The 22,656-nt window shown below is 45.1% G+C and overlaps 1 protein-coding gene across 1 annotated transcript in view; it reads right to left on the bottom strand.

The window, feature by feature from the left end:
* Fam78b (family with sequence similarity 78 member B) overlaps positions 1 to 22,656 on the bottom strand; it is an 87,796-nt gene that overhangs the window by 5,573 nt on the left and 59,567 nt on the right. Inside the window, exon 2 of the mRNA XM_074047601.1 lies at positions 7,243 to 8,165. Coding sequence (XP_073903702.1) covers positions 7,643 to 8,165 — 523 coding nt within the window. The 3' untranslated portion in view covers positions 7,243 to 7,642. The remainder of the gene's footprint in view (positions 1 to 7,242; positions 8,166 to 22,656) is intronic.

Here is a 22,656-nt window from a genome sequence, read left to right as displayed (position 1 = left end):
CCATTTCACAGATGGAAAAGTCTCCAAGATGGACTACACAAGACCTGTCTAAAGCTAATTTGAAATCAGGGCGGTCATGAAATCACCCTGTGCCAAGGAATATAGTGTTAGGTATAGAGAGTTGGCAGGAAATGCTCACTTTGTTGAAGATTAAAGATGAATCACTTTTGTCTGCAGAGGGATTGGAATCCAAGTGTGTATAAAGCTGTTTATTTCTTTTTTAAATTTCTGGTGGTACTGGTGTTTGTACTCAGGGCCTCACACCTACTAGACCATTTAAGCCATGTCCCTAGCCCTTTTTGTTAGTTATTTTTCAGATAGTATCTCAAATTTTTGCTCAGGCCAGCCTGGGCCATGATCTTCCTATTTACATTTCTCACGTAGCTGGGAAGACAGGTGTGTGCCACCATGCCCAGCTAGTGGTTGAGAAGGGGGACTCATTAATTTTTTTGCTGGATCTGGCTTCAAACTGGGATCCTCCCTATCTCTGCTCCTGAGTAGCTGGGGTTATAGGTGTGAGCCAGCAGCACCTGGCGCCCTTTTTCTCTTCAAATGAACATGCTCAAATTAATCCATCTTTCTCTCTTTGATTTTGTGAGTGGTTCTTGGGTCAGGCATTTCCTTCTGTTTAAGATCACCCATGAAATTCTTTAGGCGAGACAATGGATGGGTCTTCAGCTTCCTGATGAGTGAGTATGCATGTGTGTGTGTGCACACATGAGCAGATGCACAGAGGTAGGTGGGGCAACCTCTCAATCTTTGTTCATCTGATATGCATGTGTAGAGTCTTTTTTTTCTTTCCTAATTAATTAGAAGTAATAGCTTTTCATAGTTTCTGGTACGTGAGGGAGCGAAGTGGGAAATAATTTAATTGGCTGTCTTGCTTTCAAAGCCCAGTTTAATGAAATACTTCTCAGCCTGAAGTGCATGTATTATCTTTCCTGTTATTTTTCCAATTAAAATTTCATTGGATCACATCTGTGCAGAATATTCTAATTGGTTTGAAGGGTGGGGTGAAGGGGCCAGTGCAGATGGAGAGATAATCAGCTGTCTCTCCCACCCCCAGTGCTGGGGTATGCACTGATGTGGCTGCAGTGTTTTCCCAGTGCCTTACCTTGGAAGAGTACATAGTGCTCAAGGGAAGTCCTGCCCTGTCACCTTACCCATCCTCACTGGCCAGAAAGGGGCTGTGCCAGTCCCCTCACTGACTGACTGGCTGATGCCCTGGACAGAGAGAAGACTAAGGGGCTCCTCCCAAGTTTCAGGCCATCCCTGCAATGTGTGACCCTGGGGCAGATGAGTGGTTCCCACAGCTTCCTGTGAGATTTGTCTCTCTGAGGGCAGAGATTGTGCTTAGCCTGGCACATAGGAGACACCCGATGTAAAGCCTTGTTGAAAGAGAGTATTCAGAGGGACCTGAGATACCCTCCTCGTTCTACTCTTCTTGTGAAGAAAGCAGTGAGTCAGAGGTGGTTGTGAAGCAGGGCAAGCGAGTGCACAGCTGCCATTTGCACAGAACCAAGAGTGAGTGCCTTCTTACATTCTTTGTCCGAGGTGCCTTGCCCTAGTCCCAGGCCTGGTAAGAAGCCACACAGCCTGTCCTACTTTCTACCTCTCCTCTGCTCCCAGAGTGCTGGCCCTCAGCTAGCCTAAAATCAGTTCCAGACCCAGCAGTGACACTGTTTAAGTACTTCACAACACTGTCCATGCCTCCTGACAGTCCCCAGTGACGTCCCTGCAGCACTGGGTCGTGCTTTGTGTCTCGGCCCTTTCCCCCTCATTGCTGGGATTCTGATGTCTATTTTCCCTTCTCCTGGGCATTTCTGACCCAGCACAGAGCTGTTTTAAGGATCAGCCCACGTTTTCTGGGTTAGACAAGGACAAATATGAGCCTGGAGGCAGAAAGAAGCTTTATGTTTGGCCACATGGTCTGCTGTCCAGAGGCCTGGCTTCATATTTGTTCCAGTGAGAAGAGTTGGTTAGGTTCCCTTAGGGACTACACCCAGCCTAGCTGGGAGAGAAGTACAATTTGGGGTGTGAGGCAGGGGGACCAACCCTGAGGAAAACTGTGTGGCTGGTGTAGGTGAAGCCATGGGGAATGTGGCCACTTTAGGCAAGTGCAAAGAGAGGGGCCAGAACCAAATATGATTCCAGCATCTTGAGAGAACCTGGGTGTGTGTGTGCAGGGTGGCAAGAAGTATTTCTTCATTTTATTTGCATTCACATGATAAAATCTGTAATGCCACTTCCAAGTTGTGGAGTTCCAGCCAAAACTGCAGGACCAGATAGGGCAGTAGAGACCCATATAAAGATTTGAATGCCTATATTTTTCCCTCTGAATCTCTTGCCTGAGTTTATGACAGGAAAAGGGCAGCTGATTCCTGGCTGGTTTCTTTAGATGCTTAAACTCAGCAAATCGTGCTGGGATTTCATGTCTGGCCCAGACCTGACACTCATCCTCCTTTCCAAAAGGCCTCTTGGAGTTCCAGCTACAAATTTTTCCCTGAGCTGTTTCCTGCAGGACTATGCAGCAGTCTTTTTCCTTTTTGTCACTGCCAGGGTCTAGGCCTCTCCAGCAAGGTGGCCAGGGCAGGGGAGAGGTCAGAGTCCCCCACCCTCCACATAGGCAGAGGGTGTGGGCTTTTCTGAGATGGTTCTGGGTTTCCAAGTAGATGAGTCTGAGGGTCGGTAACCAGCTGCAGGCCCTGTGATTCTGTGACATGCCAATGCCACTGATACTTTGTATCAGTCATGCTTTAGACATCCTGGAGTATTTTCTGACATAATTCTACTATGTCTTAAAGTAGGTGATGGGCCCTGACATGGAAGGCTGATCTGGGGGGAGCAGTGGCACCCCGTCTCCCCAGATTCATTCCTATAAAAGTGCTTGAGATTGGTCAAATAACCTTGGCTGTCCTCTGGTCACTGAACTGGCAACTCTCTGGACAGCCTTCCATAGGCAGATGTCTTACGGGAACCAGATGTACCCAAGATCTCAAAAGAAATTAATGGCAATAAGACTCTGGGGTAAAAATATCTGTGTGCATGGAGCTTGCTCACTCAGTTCCCTTTCTATCTAAAGATCGTTTAGGCTTAATTATAGAGTTCAGGCATTCATTGGGCTTTTGATTAATTTTCTTTTCAGCTTGGAAAGTGTGTGAGTGTGGTGGGTCTTTGTGTGTGTGTGTGTGTGTGTGTGTGTATGTTTACATCTTTCTTCACAACTCAGTTGGGAGCTGGCTCTAGCAATGTTTAATTGTGCCCTCAGTTCTAACGAGAATGTTCAGTGTGCCAAGCGGGGCTCGGAAAGCCATTGTTTCTACTGCTTCTGCCCTACAGGCTGTTTCTGCTGTGCACATTGAGGGATGGAGGGTTGCAGAGTCTTGCTCAGCTGGGACTTCAGCTGCAGGATGCCTGCCTCCTCCCTGTTTTTGTATTTGTGGTGTTTAAGGGATTCAGAGACCAGGAGGGCAGATTTCTTACTCCACTAATTACAAATCCTGTGCTAAGAGCTGCCGAGTGACAGCCAGCTCTCCAGTGCTGCAGACCTTGACAGGCAGCTTTCTGGACCAAACTCCCTGGAGATGACAAGGTTCTTTGCACAAGAAAACAGTGTTCATTCTCTCATTTTTAAAAAGTCCACTTGGTAGATAGGTAAGGATACATGACTGTGTAGGTGAAAGCAACTGGCTTTCTCCTTTCTTTTCTTTTTTTTGTGTTCTCCAGATAGGAATGAACTAAGAAATAGTACCATTCTGAAGAAGTGCATGGGATTTGAGACAAAAGGCCTAGTTTGAATCCTGGCTCCTGATATTTTCTGTTTGTATGCCTATGGCTATGTCACTCAACCTCTCCTGTCTCAATTTGCTCTCTGTAAAATGGGGATAATAGTAACAACACAATATTATAGTTCTTATAAGATTATCTGGGGAGGAGAAATGCATGTGGAAGTCTTTTGTAGAACAGTCTATAACTCATACAGTTCTTTTACTACTCAGAATTACTGCTTAGAATGTGATTTTGACCTTGGAGGTATCACTCTTAGCCCTAGAAGAGAGAGTGTCATGCAATGGAAGGCAGAAGGGTGGCAAGCCTCCAAACTTCCCATGATGAGCTGGGACCCGGGGATGTAATGCACATGTAGCCAAGAGTCCAGGTTAAGGGGTCAACCTCAAAACAGCTGTCACAGATAAAAAGGAATCTGGAATATTAATTTTTTGATATAAGAGTAACAAAGGTTTTCTCCTGTACTTTAAAGGATGGATACAATTGTCTTTAGGTTTTAGGCTGATTGGTTTGTGGGTGAGCAGTTTAGAGAAGATGACAGTGTTTTGGCTGGAGGTAAGGAGAGAGTGGACCCCAGGTAATGTGACCATACTCGGATAAGATTTGGGAGACCCACAGACTTCTCTTGGCCTATGCTGATTAGGTATGCGACCCTGAATAGATAATTTAAATGGGCCCTAATATCCTTCAAAATCATAGACTGAAAGATCTTAAAGGTGACCTGATTTAAGAAACTAAGATTTGGGCCAGGTGTGGTGGTTCATGTCTGTAATCCAAACTACTCTGGAGGAGGGGATTAGGAGGATTGAAGTCTGAGGCTATATTGGGCAAAAAAAAAAATGTCATGGTGGTGTGTACCTATATCCTAGCTACTGGGATGTATAGGCAGGAGGACTGTGGTCCAAAGCCAACCCCAGACAAAAACTATAGAAAAATTAACGAAGGCAAAAAGGGCTGGAGGCTTGGCTCAAATGGTAGAGCACATGAGTAGCAAGTGTGAGGCCTTGAGTTCAAACCCCAGTACCATGAAAAAAAATCCCTAAACAAACAAAACTAACTAAGGTTTGATCAAATAAGTGCTCTTTCATACATGGGAACTCAAAACTCTCTCTCCACCAAGAAAACCTGTGTGTGTGTGTGTGTGTGTGTGTGTGTGTGTGTGTGTGCCCCTTTAATCTGATGAGACATAGTGTCAGACCCAGGCATTCCCCAGGGAAGGAAGGTGATGGGAGGATGCAGGTGACCTCAACAGGAATTTCAAGGTTAATTCTCTTTTGTAAGACAGCCTTTCATTTAGCAATATCCTGACTAAGCTAAAAGGTAATGATCCACAGATCACAGGGAGAAAAGGGGTCATTTCCTTGTAAAACAATGATAACTTTAAAATAATTGGCTACAGGGCACTAGAGTGTTCTGCCAGGCTGATTTCAGAACTGAGAGACCAGACTGTAGCGTTCACAATAATATCAAATAACAATAGTCGTAATGTATATTTGCATAGTGGCTTTAACTTTTATAAGCCCTTTCCTATCTATTTTCTCATTTTTTGTTACATAATTTCCCAGATGCCTTGAAGTAATTTCTTTTAAAACTGAAAAGTATGTTTTTTTTTTCTTTTTTAGGGGGAACAAGTCTAGGCAAGTATGTTACACCTTGCTTAATAAGTGCAGCTATGTCTCTGAAAAATTATGTTATGTGTAATATACTTATGTAAGTCATATCTGATTTTAATGACCTATAGAAATTTCAAGACTGAAACCTTGCATAGGATTTTGTAATGTAACCCTTTCTCATTAATCTGTTATAATTTTAGATTTTAAATACAAGCTTTTCTTAAAGTGGGGCTACATGGATTAGATTCTGGAATCTCTCCCCAGAATCCTATAACGATGGCATCTAATTCGATCTAAGAAAGACTGCTGTTTCTGATATTGGCATGGAAAATAAGCAGCTTTATAACATCAGTTGTGGAGCTCTCTGGGGCTACCTTTCCCATAAAATAAGGAAGTGTGGGAAGGGAAAGGGAAATCCAAATGTAGCAACTGAATTATATCTAAATGGAATGTTTCCAGGTATTCTTTGAGTCACTGATGTGTCATTAATGTGTTGCTATAAATAACTTGGCATCAGTAACTAATCTATAAAAAAGTGGTTTTGTGGTTGGGGTAGGAGGTTAACATTACAAAATTTGGAGTGGGCCTGATAACACTCTTATGTAAGCAAGTATCATCCCCTGGGACTAGAACCTCAGAGAAATTAGGGTAAATTGCATTTTTAATAAAAGTAATAAATAAGTTCTCCTGTTTTCGTTCTCCATCCCTAAACTCTGGTAGAAGACAGATCTTTGGAGCCAACCACAGGACTGTAATATAATTGCTTTGGACTTGAACTCTCATACTTTTCAAATTAGGTTTCAGTATCTACTCATTAAATATACAATGACATTGTGGGAATTTTATAATTAGTCTGCCTAGGGAGTTTTTGGACAAGAAAAAATACGTATCTCACAATCTGCACTGTTGAGAATATAGGGAAGTACTCTTCTTGTGGGGATATGTGTTAAGCTGGAAGGACTGGAAATATTATTGTAAAGACTCTTTAAAAAGTTTTATATTGGTCTGACTAAAGGAAACCTGGCCTCCCCCATCTTTATTGGTTGGATTTCAGCCATACAAACTCACAGCTCAGATTTTCATTAAAGAACTCAGAAGTTATCTTAGGAAGTACTTTTTCACAAATAATCAAGCAGTTAAAGCTGAAATTCTGTGAAACAGAGCTAAAATTAACCTATGGATATACAGTGTATGTACTATGTATGCACAAAGGCCATGGGTTCATATGTAGGCACTGTTAGCAAATCTTCTAGTTATTATGTTATATGAATCTTAGTGTGTGTGCATGGATAGAAGTGTGAATTTCATGTGTTCAAATCATTCAGAAACTAAAAACAAAAAGAATGAAAATACTATTCTTATTTGTCAGAATGGTTTTGAAACCCTGCATAAATTTCTGACTTATAAATCTTATGTGTAAAATTAGGGTTGTGTAAAAACATGGCAAGGGACCTAAATATCTTAGCTACCACACAATATAGGAACTACATATGCAAATACTGTGACTAAAAATACTTTGAATGAGTAATCTGGAAAGAGGTGGGTAGATGGAACCTGTGACTCTCCATTGGTTAGTTGGCATCAGCACCTTGGACAGTTCCTAGGGGGTTCTCCTCCCTCTGAATGGAGCAAATTCCACTATTTCTCCAGTTTCCTAAGTGTTCCCTTTCATTCCAGTGAGTGTGTTGACAATCTGAAATCAACTAATAAATGCACAGCTACTAATATGTAATAACTTATTCTTTCTTCTCCCCATCACCCCATCATCTTTCACCACTGGACTTTCATTCTACCCACTTCCCCAGCACCCTTCAGTCAGACAGAGGGACTGTCTTACGAGCACCTGGTGCGGATGTTTTCACTCCTACTTCTAATTGGTTGGGAAGCAGCATTTGCCACAGGCACTGTTTTGTTTCATTTCCATCCCCTGCATCTCACAGGAAAGAGACGGTCAAGAGTTCAAATAAAAGAATCATCCTGGTCAGCTCCAAAATATGGCTACTTGCATGGTAATCACAGCAAGTCTGTCAAATTAGTGATTTTTATTCCTAAAAGGACAGGGCTTTTCGTAAGGATATGGTTCTACCACCCAAGGAGCAGCTCTACTCTTCACAAGTAGCTGCAAAGGCTGGCAAACCGAGAGGTCTGCTTTGGCTCAGAAACTCAGTTTGGCTCCTGCCACCCCTGGCAACCTCACTGTGTGTCTCAGTGGCATGTGCTCCACACAGTCAGCCAGTCGGCTTCTACTTTGGAGGTATCACAACCAGAGGTGGCCCCCGCTTGGGTCTCCACATGAGGACCTGGGCATCGTTGGCATTAGGTTTCACTAGTGCGTTTGGGGGGATGGGCTCCATTCGGCTCAGGATCCGAGGCTGCTCCTGCTGAGTCCTGCCCACCAGCCGGGCCCGTTGTCCCAGTAGCTGAAGAGGGTCCACCTCAATGTCCACTCTCATCCTCCACTTGATGGTCTGCAGAATGATCTTCTCTTTTGTGGTGGTGTTCATGGCCACTAGCCAGGTAGTGAAACTTTGGTCCCTCTTGATTCTTGTGAGTAGTGGCACGTTGCTGTCACTCACTGGCACTGCCCATGTCACACTGGGGTAGAAGTTGTCATTCATGCTGACGGAAAACCTGGAGATCTTGTTGGTAGGGCCAACCAGGGTCACAGTTTCTGTGGTGTTCCCGTACCAAGGGTAGCTCACCCCATCTGAGTCACTGATGGCTTTTACTCTCCCTTCCCTCAAGTCAGGCAGTTCCCAGCTTGACCTGTCAAAGTAGAAGAGATGCACAAGAAAAGCAGAGGCTGAATGAATTTTTCAAAAGCTGGAGAGGTGCCCACCACTTACTAACATAGATAATTTGGGCAAAACGGGAAGTTCAGAGGGGAATTTAGGCCAAAAAGTTCTATGCTGTGCTGTTTCAGGATTAAATGGGAACAAATCAAAACAGAAATGAAAAAGCAATGCCAAAACAAGTTAAATAAAACCAAAGCTGACCCAATTGAAAGCAAGAACCTCAAAGAGGCAGTTGTAAACTCTCAAAGAAGCATCAACCAGTTGGGATGATGGTAACCAGCAGTTTAGAGATAATCCATTGCAAGAATTGCTTTCTTGGGGGAAGTATGAGTGTGTGTAAGGTTTGTTATTTGAGAAGAGGTCATGGTTGACATTAAGTAGAAGAGAGGGCAAAAAGAAGCAAAGTTAAAGGATATACTAATTTCTTAGAAAAATCACAATAACAGAATTTTCACTTGATAAAGAAGGTTGTTTATATTCTAACCATCAGTCAATCCAGCACTCAGAAAAAAATATAGAAAAGGATCATACAAGGAGACAGTAGTCACCTCTGGAAGCTATCTGACTTTTGGAAGTTGTACCAGAGGCTGGTACACATGGTCTCTGATACACTGCTCTCCCATTGGCTTCAAGTCCAACCTGAAGCTCATTGTTTAGTTTGGCAAGCTTGATATTCTGGGTACCTGCCCATTCTTCCTGACTGTCTCCCAACCTTTTATACAAGAAGGAGGGAGGAGGGTATGTGACCCATTCTTAGCCTTTATTTCTTCCCCACCCCCACCATGGACTGTGGCACATAATAATAATAGCTGGCATTTATGGAGTGCTTACTCTATTCCAACTGCTGTACTAAGTACTTCGTTGTCTCAGTTAGTGTTCAAAACATCCCATAATATAGCTGACTTATTTACATTTTTCACATGAAGGAATAGAAGCTTAAAGACGCTGAAGTACATGTCAAATATGCTGTGATTGTAAGAGGGTGAGTTGGACATTGTTTGCCTCAACGTCTATGCTTTTGGCCATATATCACACCACTTCCAAGTACCCTTAAATGGTACTGGAGGAGGCCAGAGTGGAGCAGACTCAGGCTGTCCAAAAAGATAGTAGCTCTTAGGGCAGCAATAGGACTAGACAGGACCCTAATAAAGTCATTCTCTATATTTCCAGTTCTGGAACCAGGAATGACGATTGGTACTAAAGCTTAAGATTTTATTAATTAAAGAAAGAAAAGGTGACTGTTTCATTCATCAGCGAAGAGGTGGTGGCCTTGTTTGGTATAGTTTTTCCTCCTAGGAAGTGATGAAAGCTCCTGTAGGGCTTTATCCAAATGGCCTATTAGAGAGTTAGACAGTCAAGTTGATGCTGATGATAGCATCTCAGCATCCCTTACCTCACATGGGGATATGGAGTCACCGTCCTCTGCTGCTGGCTTCCCCCACAGCCCTTCACATTTCCTATGTCAGTCAGCCCATCATAAGTGAAGGGAGGACTAGACCGCCGGGGGAGGAGGTAAGCCCACAGCTGCAAGAGCTTGTTCTTTTGTCTTCATGCCCTTGATAAATGCTGGGAATAATTGTAGTGTATCATGGTTGTCAGAAGCTAAGTAATAGGCATTGACCTGCTATAGAGTCAGAGAGCTCATTTTGCTATACATGGTAGTGTAGCTGTGCTAGCGGTGGCTTCCAGATCATTCTGTAGTCACTTCTTACTGTATGAAAGGGAGCAAGAGTTGTTTGAGTGATAATGCAAGGGTCAGAGATTGAATGGAGACCTGATCTGATTGTCAGGTACATGGAATGGCCACACTGTAGACACTAAGCCTGCACCCAACGGGCTAAGACAGTTTAGCAGAAATCAAGCATTTATTTTCTGTATTGCCTAACTTCTGTTTTTTTATTTTGGTTAGTGACCAGACACTTTGTGTTCTTCTGTGTGACTGGAAGATAGGTATTTCCAGCATCCAGAACACGGTGCCAACTGTGGCATATTACCTACAGAATCTAGTTTCAAGAGGATATGTTTTTATTCTGTTACAACTCTGTTTTTCAGGACTATTTTGCTGGCCAATTCAATTACTTTGTCCATAGAGATTTTGCAGTTCATATTTTTGTCTCCATTTTCCTACCCAGAACCATGAGCAGAGACTTGGGCCCACGGGTTAGAGGTCAGTATGGTAGGAAAATCACAAAACTTAGTTTGATTCCAAGTTTTCTTTTTAAAATGAAGATAATACAGTTAAAGTACACTCCTGTGCCTTTTCTAGGTGGATTCTCTATAACAGAGAAGTCATGTACCCTTCTTAGTTATCACATTGCAACAAAGACATCTGGCCAAGTGTAACCCCGAGCATAGTGACCTTGGAGGCAACACTTTGGTTCTATCCAGACTGCAGTCCTCTTCTGCAGCTACTGTTTCAGAATTTCCTCAAGTCTGAGACAGTTTCCCTTCTACAGCTCTAGGACTCAAGGTCTACATAGTTAAGGGATGGCTTGATCTTGGGACTAGCCAAACCTATTATGACTTCTTCCCACCATTTCCATCACCACTACCTTGGACCAAGCTGATTGTCTCACCTGGATTATCACAACAACCTCCTTACGGTTTCCTTGTCAATACCTCCAGGTCCTTTGCCCCTGTATTTTCAACTTTGATGCCACAGTGATCTTTTTTTAAACATAGTAAAATCATGTCACTCTTTCGTTCAAATGTGTTCCTGCCTCATAAACTGCTCAAGAAAAGTCCAAGTTCTTGAAACGGTCTATGTGGCCCTAATTTCCTTTCTGACCCCATCTCCCTTTCTCTCCTTCTTGCCCAGTCTGGCCTCTGTGCTGTTCATGGGGCATGTCAAATAGCATCCATCTCAGGACCTTTGCCCTTATTTTTCATTTCACCCAAAGCATTCTTCCCTCAAACATCTGAAAGTCCTGCTCTCTTGACTCCATCATTCCTGATTCAAATACTATGTTCTTACTGCAACCTTTCCCGGTAAACACCTTTAAAATTGCAACCATCTGCTCATCCTTCCCTAACCGCTGACTGTGCTTCATTTTTTTCTCCATCTACCTTTGTAATAACTCACCTTCAAATATACTATAAACATTACTTTGCTAGTGGTCTGTCTCCCCTCATTCTACTTCCCAAATGTATTCTAAGCATACATATACTATTCATTGTTATATTTCTAATACCTGACACACAGAAGGACTGAAAATTATTTGTTGAATAAGTTAAGTATTGAACTGATCTGAAGTGAAAGATGTAAGGAAACCATGTTTTCAATTTGGATGTGCTACTTTTGTGGAGTTGAAAAGACAGGCAGACACTGGCTATGAGATTGTTGTAAAGTTAGGTCTGGAGCTCAGGAGAAGTCAGGGCTAGAGATGGGTACTAGTCAGCCATCTGTTGGAGAGGATCAGTTAGTGCTCAGGTGCTTTGAGGACAAGAGAGATGTTTGGACGCTTGTTTAGATGGGCAGAGTGAAAGAGAAGTCTGCAAAACAGAGAAGTATTGAGAGAAGGGGAAGAACTAGTTTTCAAAGTCAAGAGAATTTTAGGGAATTGACAGTGTTGAAAGTCACAGAAATCAAAGAGAGTGGGATTAAGAAAATGCCATTGGATTTGTTAATTATTAAGACCTTGGTACAGATAGGCTAGTGGAGGCCATTCTGTAATGGGTTATGGAGGGAATGAGCAACCACAAGAAACAACTGCAGTTTAGGAAATGCTTTAGAAAGTTTGACAATGAAAGGAAAAAAGAGATAAGGTAGAAAACTGGTTAAGATTAATGGCCTCAAACATGATTTCTGGAGCCAGACTGCCTGGGTTTTTAAACTCAGTGTTGCCACTTACTAGCTTTGTGAACTTGGACAAGTTACTTGCACTTTATGTACCAGTTTCCCATCCATAAAATAGGGTGTTAATAGCACTCGATATACTTGGTGTGAGAATTAAGTGACATAATGAATGGGAAATACTTAGCAGTGTGTGTGGCACAAAGCAAATGGCATTGATAATTAGATATTAATAAGTAGCAGAGATGAGAACAGGGTTAGGGAAATAAGGAAACTAACAGTTACTGAAAACTTCCTTGTGCAAGCACTTGGCTGTAACACATGAGGCAGGGACTGTACTCTACTCACACATAAGGAAAAGAAGCTCAGAGTAAATTGTCTAAAGTCACATAGATGGGGCAATGCTAAGACATAAACCTAGAACTCTCCAACCTCAAACCCTGCCTTTTCTACTGTACCACACTTATGGGAAGAACTCCTTTGAGCTCAGTGAAGCCCTTCAATCTCAACCCTTCTTTCTTGAAGTCTTTGGTGCATGAAACAGAGGAAGTACCAAAACTGCCCTCAGGAGACAAGTGAAGAGCTGGCTGTTCCTCCTGTCAGCCTCAGGCTCCTCATGTGTAAAATGGAAAGAAAAACAACTTCAGGCTTCCCTACATCTCAGAGCTATTACAAGGATCAAATGAAGTGATGGTGTGTGAGCAAATACTTTGTAAACTATAACACACTTGATCAATATTAGTTATTATCTTATCCCTTGTCTTTTCACACAACCTTTCTCCTGTGATAAACAGTGTTTTCATTTTAGACAATCAGTCATTGACCCAAAGCTCACAGCTAATGGACTCGCCAATGGTCCTAATAATGAAAACATTGATTATTGCAACCTTCATGCTTTCTGCAGCCCAGTTTTAGAAAAGGCAAATCTCAATCACATAAGCTCATGCTAAGCATTTCATTCAAAAGAGCAGTCTCTGGGTTAAGGCCCAGGCTCCACCAAGACCCAGCAAGGCTAACAGTGCCCACGAGGGGCAGAGCAACCTTTCTGAGAAGAATCTACTTTGCTTGCCCTGAAGCCCTGCAGTCATTGAGGAGTTGGGTGGGGAGGGGCTGGTGTCAACATTCTTGAAAGCAGGGTATGAGCAGCTGTTCAGTGGCTCTACTGATACTAATGTTCCCCCAACAGAGTGTGGGATGGGAGGCAAGAGACCATAGCTGATGGTTTCAAACCTGAGAACTTGTAGGGAGAGCTTGAGATTCAGGATGATGTTGTCCTTAGTCCCAGGTAAGAGGAGCCCTGGCCTAGCCTTATACTTTCAAGGGGCCCACTCTGGTGTTTTCTGGCCATGGCCTTCCTCATTGGACAAGGAGTCAGGGGCTCAGAAGATGTGGTCCCTCCTCCTACACCACCCTCTGCATACCTGGGATCTCAGTATTCCCAGCACAAATGACCCTAAACATGCCTCTGGAGCCATGCGAGCCCTTTCCTGGTCTGTCTTCCTATGGACAGTCTACTCCACTGTAGGTGCACTTTTGGGCCCAAGGGGTGGCTGTTTGTCAGGGTTATTCATGGAGTTTGGGCATACATGTCAGTTGTCCATGTGCATATGTACAATGTTGCATACCTCTCACCAGGGTGCAGGGCGGGGCTGAGCGTCAGCTGTTCCCATGCTGCCACATTCTGGCACAGAAGTTTGAGGAGTTTAAGAATTCTAAATTCAAACCTTGCCTATAGTTCTGATAAAGGCATAAACATATCTCTAAGTAGGAGGATAGAATTTATTTGATTTCACATTCTGCTAGTTTGACTTATAACTTTAAAAAATTTAGAAATATGGTACCCAGGCTTGTATATTCTTATCCCAGAGCTGACAAATGATAAGGACAGGCAGAGGTGGGACATCTGGATGCCCATCTCTGAAACCCTGGTTAGTTCCAGTCCAGAATATTGTCTTTTGTTGTGTGTTTTTACTCATACCTATTTAGTCTCAACATTACAAAGTACTCTCACAAACAGTATCACATCTACTTGGTACATCAGTCGTGTGAGTTGGGTATCATTCTGCTTCCCATTGTTTAGAAAAGACCTGACTCAAGGTCATGCAGAAAGTGAGGGGCAGAACTGAATGGCAAACCCAAGGTCTGATTCTAAATCATTTGCTTTCTCACTGTGTCTCCTTGCTACTTACTAAAAGGCCACAAAGCTCTGAAAAATAGTAACAGCGATACACTCCGCTATAGCTATACCAGTTGTTAAAATATTGAAACGTTTTGGACCAAGTGCTTCTCCCTGGCTAACCAGGTTCCTCCCTAGCCTCTCACCCTTACATTTCCAAAATCCATCAACTAAAGAGTAAATGTAGGCACAGCAGGGGACCTCCAAGACCCTGCTCCAGTTCTGAAGCTGAGGATCAGTTCTGATACCATCACCCCATCAGAACTGACTTGTAACTTCTGCATGCTGGCACTGTTCAGAGTTTGTGGTCTAACCACAGTGAGAGCCTGCTCTTTAAAGGAATACTGACTGTGGAGTTAACTGTGCTGTGTTTAAAGGGTGGGAAAGAAGCTCCTACTTTCTCTCTTAGTCTTCATAGCTGGAACCTAAGGAGTTACCATTCAGGAATGTGGAAAAGTTTAGTTAAAGACAACGCCACTTGCTCTGAGAATTCAGGCTTTTCTCCGTCTACCATAGAGGAGAGCTCAGTATCATTTCCAACTTTGGCACCTCGCCCTCCAAACTCCTCCCTAAGATGAGCTGGCAACAGTCCATGGTGGGGAAGGGAACACAGGAGAGGCCTGGAGCAGGTGTGGCTATGCTCTGGTTTGGGCGGAGGGCTGTGGTAGGAGGTGGGGGAAGTTGGAGGGAAACTAAGGCAGGCCTTGTGTCACTTAGTGAGTCATGAACCCCTTTGCCTCTGGACAGCCACTCAGCCCTTCAGACACCAATTCCCAGCCTTGGCCCTGGCACACATCCCAATTCTCAAGATGGTTTGCACCATGATTACAGAGTAAGTTTTAAAATTAGGATTTTCCTCATTCTGCACCATTTATGTCAGACTCCAAAAAGCCTGTAAATACTCTCCTCCCACCTCCCCTTCCGCTCCCTTCCTTTCTGACCACATCCTTTCCTTTCTGGCACAGAAGGAGACATATTTTTCCCCATGGTAGAAAAGATAATTTCCAGTGTTTTCCAAGAGTCATGAGCCTTGGAAGAGGCCCCATGTTCAAGTGGAGACTTCTCTCGTTGCCCACCTCCTCACTCTGTTTACACCACTTCCCTACCACTGGACACACCATCTTATGACGAATTTATCTTCACTATGTGGAAGGCAGATGTCTTGGCTGTGAGCTGAGAGTTCCGGCTGACTTGTTTCCTTTTGACAGCCCAGAGGTGTCCGTTTGGTGGACAGTTTTCTGGGTCATGTCTGAGGATGGTTTGCCTCTGACTCCAATTCTGAGTTTCTTGGAGTTATGTGCCTTTCCTCTCCCAGAGAGGCTGCAGAAACTGGGCAGCCTTGCACATGGGAGCTGGCTTACTCATGCCTACAGGGCAGGCATGCCCACTGGCCTTGTAGCAAAGCCCTTTTGGCTCTTTAGCATGCATGGAGACTTGTGCCAAGCAGAGAGGGGTCTTTTCCCCATACTTAAGGAGCTTCTAGCCCATCTGAAGTGATGGGCCAGTTGCCCTCCCACAGGAGCAAAGCACAGCTCACATCCAAGTGTGGGGTGGGACTAGAGGAAACAGTGCCTGGCACATAATAGGTGCTTTATAAATGGAAAATATTATGTGTGTTGCTCTTGTTTTTCCTCCCCTTTTTGGTGGTACTGGGGTTTGAAAGCAGGGCTTTGCACTGCTAGGCACACCCACTGTTTGAGCCACACCTCCAGCCCTTTTTACTCTAGTCATTTTGGAGATAGGGTCTCGCTTTTTGTCCAGGGCAGCCTGGACATTGATCCTCCTACTTTAAGACTCCTCAAATTGCTGACATGATAGGTGCATGCCACCATGCCCAGCTTTTTTCACTGGGATGCGATCTTACAAAGCGTTTTTGCCAGGCTGGCCTTGAATCATGATCCTCCTGATCTCAGCCTTCTGTATAGGTGCTTGCCACCAGACCCAGCTATTGGTTGAGATGGGATCTCCCAAACTCCCTTTCCTGGCTGGCCTCAAATCGTGATGCTTCTCCATCTGAGCCTCCCAAGTCGCTAGGATTAAGGGCCTGAGCCATCAGTATAGTTTGTGTATATTGCTCTTTTCAAACTAGTGTGGAGACCTGAGCTTTTTCAGAGGAACCTTTCCTTCTTGTGTGTGAGAATGGAGTATTTCCCTTTCATACTGACCAGGTAACAGGAGGAGAGATAGTCTTCCTTCTTTTGCTTAGTGGGGACACTGAAATAGAAAGAGAAACACCTAGGAAAGCACTTTCACGTGGTTTTTTTTTCATGTTTTTTTCTGGATGCCTACTTTGTTTTCAATATTGTGTAGATTTTGTGGCTAACACAGAGGACCTACAAGACACACACACACACACACACACACACACACACACACACACGTGCATGTGCATACCCATCCAGACATGCATTTCAGGATGATTTTATGGGGCAAGGGTTCCTAGCCTAAAAGTACCTGCTGTAGAAGCTACATGCTGTTCATGCCTTTCTGGGAGACTTTTGGGCTAGCTACCTTCTCTAATTCAAAGCCTTTCACCCTCAGTTTTCTCACCTATACAACCAAGAAGGCAGAATAAAAACAACCTCATGAATAAGGTTAGGGCTAGTTCCTATATTCCTTGACCTTGATCCCTGTGCTGATGGTGAGAGGGATTTTCAAATCACAAAGGGAAAATGCTATGATTTCAGGGATGAGCTGCTTCTCTCAGAAGATAGGACCCCATGCAGCTAGCTCTCCCTGGGCTCTAAGGCCACTGGGGATTCAGGGTAGCATCCCTGAGCCTGGGTCCCCAATCACTCTCCTTGCCAGGCTCCTTATTGAGTCTCTTGCACTATACTTCCTGCAGCTGGAGCTATTGCAGCTCTGAGCCCTGATCGGTGTTTCAGATTTGCTGGCTGTCAGGCTTCTACCCTGTGTACTAGGTGGCAGAAGGAGGCACTACTTTTGTCTGCACACTGCCTGATCCCAGCCCCAAATCCACGTCTCCATGTAGCCCCCATCAGAATCTAGACTCTTGTGACCTTGAAAGGCCTTGACACTGTGGATACTGAACTCCTTTTCTGTCATATCATCCTTTTGCGCCTTGTCACTGACTGGTTCACTTATTTGCTCTTGTGTCACCTAAGTGGGATTCCTAGTGTAGAATCTCCTGATAAGTCATTGGAAGTGGCCTCTTGGGGTTCCCTCATGTACCCATGGTGGTTTGCTGACACAGTCTGGCTCTAGTCTGACAGCTTCAATGCAGATCACTGGCAGATGAAACTACTTATAAAGACATGACGAGTTTTCTGTGGCTGAATTGAATGTCGTCGTATGCCTCTGAGGGAAACAATGGAGGGTTAGAATGACTGACTGAGGGCCCTGGGCAGTCCTAAAGTGGAGGAGAGCCATTCTGCCACCCTTGGTACTTGGACCTAAAGCTGTGTTAGCTTTGGAAACTGTAGCTAGAATTTGAGGTCTCTTCAGAGCTGCTGGTTCAGGCAGTGATTGTGATTTCCTCCCATGTGATTTGGGAATCATTCAAGGTCAAGGAATGATAAAGACATGATTGTCAAGTCTTCTCCAAGACACATAGGGAGTCACTAGATATTTATCAGGGGAATGAATGAGCAGTGTCCTAGGCCCACACTTGGGAGTGGACATGTGAAGCACCACCAGCCTGCTGTTCCCAGATTGCATTTTTGCCTTTTAGACAGCCCAACTGTCCACAAAGCATCAGTGATCCAGTGAGAAATGACCATGACCAGGACACGCCCACTTTCATCATACTCAAACCTCGCTCTTCTGACCACAGTTGTGTGGGGTTCACTGATCCCCAGGTATTGACTATCATGGGGATGAGAGGAGGTGCCCACCCCACACTCTTGCCCACCCCCCAGCTCACTCTACAGAAGGGCCCTCAGGGCTCAGGATGCACTAAGGGGCATTTGTTTTGGAAGACTAGAATTGGGAGGTGACAGGTAGAAAGGCTGAAGGATCAGAGAAGAGGCTGACAGACCCTTGATCTGGGTCCCCTTGCCAAGGGTGAGGCTCAGAAGTGACAAGAGACTGAGAATCCAGGGTCATTGGGTCTGGGCTGGGCCTCCTTGGCCTCAGTGGTCTAGAAGGGTTCAAAGTCTAGAGACCAAGAAATAACATCAAAGTCAAAGAGCTCTGTTTACTGGAGCAATAGAAAGGCCAGGGGAGCCACAGAGGAAAACATCTGTGGCAGCAAGGTTGAGATGATCAAGGCAGGCAGAGGGTTGGAAACCTTAAAAGTCAGGTATTATTAATACTGCCATCACCAATATTTACTTGAGGTTACTGTGTGCCAAACATCCTACTAAATGCTTCATACAGCAAGCTCAAAGTAGGCAGTGTGTTGCTCATGTGTTTCTTTTTTACAAGGGAAGTGAGACTCAGGCCAAACACTCACCAATATCACAAAGCCAAGGACATGGCAGTGCTGGGAGGGATCTAACAGTGGCTTAGCAGCTCCAGTGGCCACTCCACAGTCAGAACCAATGGCTGTGACAGACAGTATGGACCTGAGTGCCCTAACCTGATTATCCTTCTCCATTATCCCCAATGCACTAGTTCTAGCTACAAGTGATACAAGCAATACTAAAGCTAGGGTAAGCTCCCAGGAAAGGCAGGGTGACAGAGGGACAGGACTCTGCTAGAGCCACTGCCTGGCTTCTGTGAGTAGTCATTTTTTTCACAGCACTGAGGGTGGGTAGAAAGAGCTTTCCAGTTCCTACCAACTAACATCCAAAGAGGAAGGGGAAAGGGTGGGGAGGGGCCAGTTCATGAAAGCTGGGCAGGCGGGGAGGCAGGCACAGGAAAACAGAAGGATGGAGGTAGAGTGGTCTGGTGGTGGAGATTTTGAAATCAGAGTTTATTGTTTTCATTAACTTTCTACTTTGTGTTCTTGCAGTGCTGCATTTCACTGCTGAGCAGGGCGGCAAATGTGAGTTAATGGCAGAAGCTACGAGGAGGCTGGCAGTTGAGTGTGCCCTAGTGGCAGGACAGTAGAAATTCTGACTGGCACGCAGAGGGGATACCTGTCTGCAATAAGCAGAGTTGAGGCTATATGGAAAACCATGTAATTCACATGGCTGTTCTCATTTGGCTGTTACCAAATGAGAGGGCAGAGAGGTTGCAAAATTTGTAGGAATGTGTAAATGTTGCTACATGCAGCATGTCCAGGTGGGATGCCCTGTCAGCTATCATGGATGCAAATGGATCACATACCTGCTTTCCTTTAATCTGCCATGATACACCACATGGCTACCAGCGTTGTCCCCATTTTGTGAAGGAAGAATTGAGATACAGAGAGCTTTCGCGATGCTTGTGATGACAGATGGAGTCAGTCATGAAGGCAGGACACTTACTGGAGCTGTAGCCTCCAAAGTCCTCACTGAAGCCCCCAGGGCACGGGTATCCTTCAGGTGCCATGCTGGGTACTTCATATGGTGAGCTTATTTGGTGTTTTACATTTGTATTGCACCTGTCTACAAGCACAGCAACTTGGATAGAGAGAAGTTAAGTAACTTGTCTACATTCGTTTTGCATGGCTTGTAAGTGTCAGAGCTGGGACTTCAGTGCAGAAGACAGGCACTGAACACGACTGTGTTCTGCTTTCAGTTTCTACGAGTAACTTTGTCTGCATTCCCCATTCTCATCTGCTTTGCTTGTTGATCGATTGGCTAATTGCTTTTACTAGTAATTTTTCAAGTCCTATATGTCCAGGGCAATATGTGGGGAGGGGCCACAAAGCTGCCTTTTACCTGGCTCTGGCAGGTGTATTAGTCTCTAAATGACCACAGTGTCTGGAGGAGTGAGATGAGTATTAGTCGGATCACAGAAAGTTCTGGGGTGCTAGGTGTGGCAGACAGAGAGCACTGGTGCCCACTGCTGCTTCCTTCTGTATCTTGGGGAGAGGGCTCAGAGGTCAGTGTTACCCAGCACAAAGCCAGCCTGCAGGTGCTCTGGGCCAATTCTGCTCAGGCTGTTGGTCATCCCTGTCAAACATTCCAGGCACTGGCTTTTGTCTCCGGATGGATCATCTCTGCTTTGATGATTCTGGCATCAGCCTGAGAGCCAGCGGGGAAGCCAGCCTACAACAGAAGCCTCTGGAACTCCCTTCCCTGCTTGTTAGATGTCACATTGAAATCGGTAGCTTTGTGACTCTTCCTTCACTGGGTGGGGGGGGCATCAAACTGCGGGAGTGTCCAGGGACTTGGAAGGAACATTGGCCCCACACCTGCAAGTGAGCACTGGCATTGGAGTCACAAGAGAAGGTACACGTTCTGGTCTGCCACTCAGCCGCATGATTTTGTCATTGAAGCTCTGTTGGGCCTCAGCCTCCTGAGCTGCACAGTGGGAGTTGTCATGTGACTCACATAATAAGCATGTGCAATGTTAGGTTTTATGCCCATTACAACTTCCAGCTTCACTGAATGGTACCCAGCTATGGCCAGGCCATTCCCACCTCTTGATCCTTTATGAGGGGCTCCTAGACTGGTGCATCCTTCCTGATTTCTAGAGGGCTGTGTGCTTTATCTTGTGGCACTTGGCTGCCTGGGGTGGGGGCAGAGAGTTGACCTGGGCTCTGGCCAGTGTACAATTCCTAAAAGGCTTCCTATTGCCAGCAGAATACAACCTAAATTCGTAATTAGCTTCTCACATTTCTCCCCCAAGCCCCATCTCATACCACATTCTCCCATGCTCTCACCACTCCATCCACATCAGCTTCCACTATGCTCCTCAAACATGTGAGTCTCTGCCTCAGGGCCTTGGCTCATGCTGTACAGAAAGAACTCTTCCTATGATTCACTTGGTTAACTATGAATAATCCACAGGTCTACATGCAAGTATCACCTCTTCTCAGATGCCTGTCCTGATTCACGCACCTCCACCTCCCCATGCTGAATGAATTAGGTATTTCTTGCAGAACCCTGTCTTTTCATATGACTTACTGTCATTCATAATTACATTTGTGTATGCCTGGTTATTGTTTAATGTCCCACTCTTTATGTGGCTGAAGCATGTAGTCTCTGATTACTACTACAAACCCAGCCCTGCCACAGCCTGGCACAAGATAGTGTCTCATATGGTGGGGACAGAATGAATGTCCACATACAGGAGGTAGCAGTAGAGGTAGGGGTGAAGGCTAGTGGGAAAAACAGCTGTGTCAGAATGGTGGGGCAGACAGGGAGGAGCAGAGGGTCTATAGGATGACAGATGGGATCCAGAAGAAAGACCCAACAGTGTGGTATGTAAATTGAAGATTTCAGAGGAGTAGCCATGAAAGCTGGTGTGTTGTGAGGCTCCAAGAAAGTGGCCAGTGCAGCTTTCTGACTGACTGTAGCATGGCTGGCCACCCAAAGTGCCCTGTGAGCTGAGAAATAGGCCAGAAAGAAGGAGAAGGCTCGCAGAGGGCCCTGACCCTATGTGATGGGGTCCATGACCCTATGTGATGGGATGGCCCTGCCTTCCAGGTACCTGAGTGGAATGGAACTTCATTGAGGATGAGGGAACTCTGGGGCGAGAGTGCTTTGCTGACAAAACATTGGCATGGGTCAAATAGCAGCCAGTCCCTCGCTGGCAAGTCTGTGCAGCCTCCCCAAGACTTGCCTTCTACTGTCCCTAAACCACTTCAAGGACTTCATCCTCCTGAGACAATTACAAAGTTGAACAGCAGAGGCAGGGGACAGAAAGCCAAACTGGAAGCTGATGATTACCTCTTGCAGAAGCAGCTCTTTGAAAATAAAAATTCGTGCCCAGGTCAACACTTCTTCAGTCCCTCCAGATCCTGCAGTTCTTCTCCCAGAGTCCATTTTCTAACCCTGAGCTCTGGCGTAAGGTCAGAAGATGCTGATGTGTAAAAGTCACTAAAAAGCCCTGCTTCATGTGCACCACGATTTAGGGCTTCTGTAAACAAACCACAGGTGATCGCTCTACATTTTCCAGGCCAGGGCCATCATGACTATCAGTCCACTCACTGATACATGAACCTGCTAGCCCTGGACAGGCACAGCAATGCCTAACTCTTGAGACTGACCTCCCATTCAGCAGGTCTGGGCTTGAAAGGTACAAGTCAGCAGGGAAGTAGGTGTCATGGGCCAAAGGAGTCACTTCTCCAATTGACAGTATAGCCACTTCTGAGATAGGGCTCGTTTGACATCAGCTCAATGATTTCTTTCTTTTTTTCTCTTCCCTCCCTCCCTCTCTTCCTTCCTTCCTTGGTGGTACTGGGGTTTGAACTCACAGCCTCACTTGCTAGGCAGGTGCTCCCAGCACCTAGCAGTGAGGCTCAATGACCACTTATGTGTTTGGCACTGACCTGGGTGCAAGGAGCACCAAGACCCATAAAACAGCGTTCCTACTCTGAGGGAGAATCTGTATCATTTGGGTAGGGCAGACTTAAGAGGAAGATTGCCTCAATACCACATAGGATTTCTGGGGATAGAAACATCACCACAGGCTACTTGAAAAGGGCGGGATGGTGGA

This window comes from Castor canadensis, chromosome 11 (assembly GCF_047511655.1).
Source record: "Castor canadensis chromosome 11, mCasCan1.hap1v2, whole genome shotgun sequence".
Taxonomy (NCBI): Eukaryota; Metazoa; Chordata; class Mammalia; order Rodentia; family Castoridae; genus Castor; species Castor canadensis.
The sequence above is the reverse complement of the archived record's forward strand: the minus strand, read 5'-3'. Positions and strand labels throughout refer to the sequence as shown.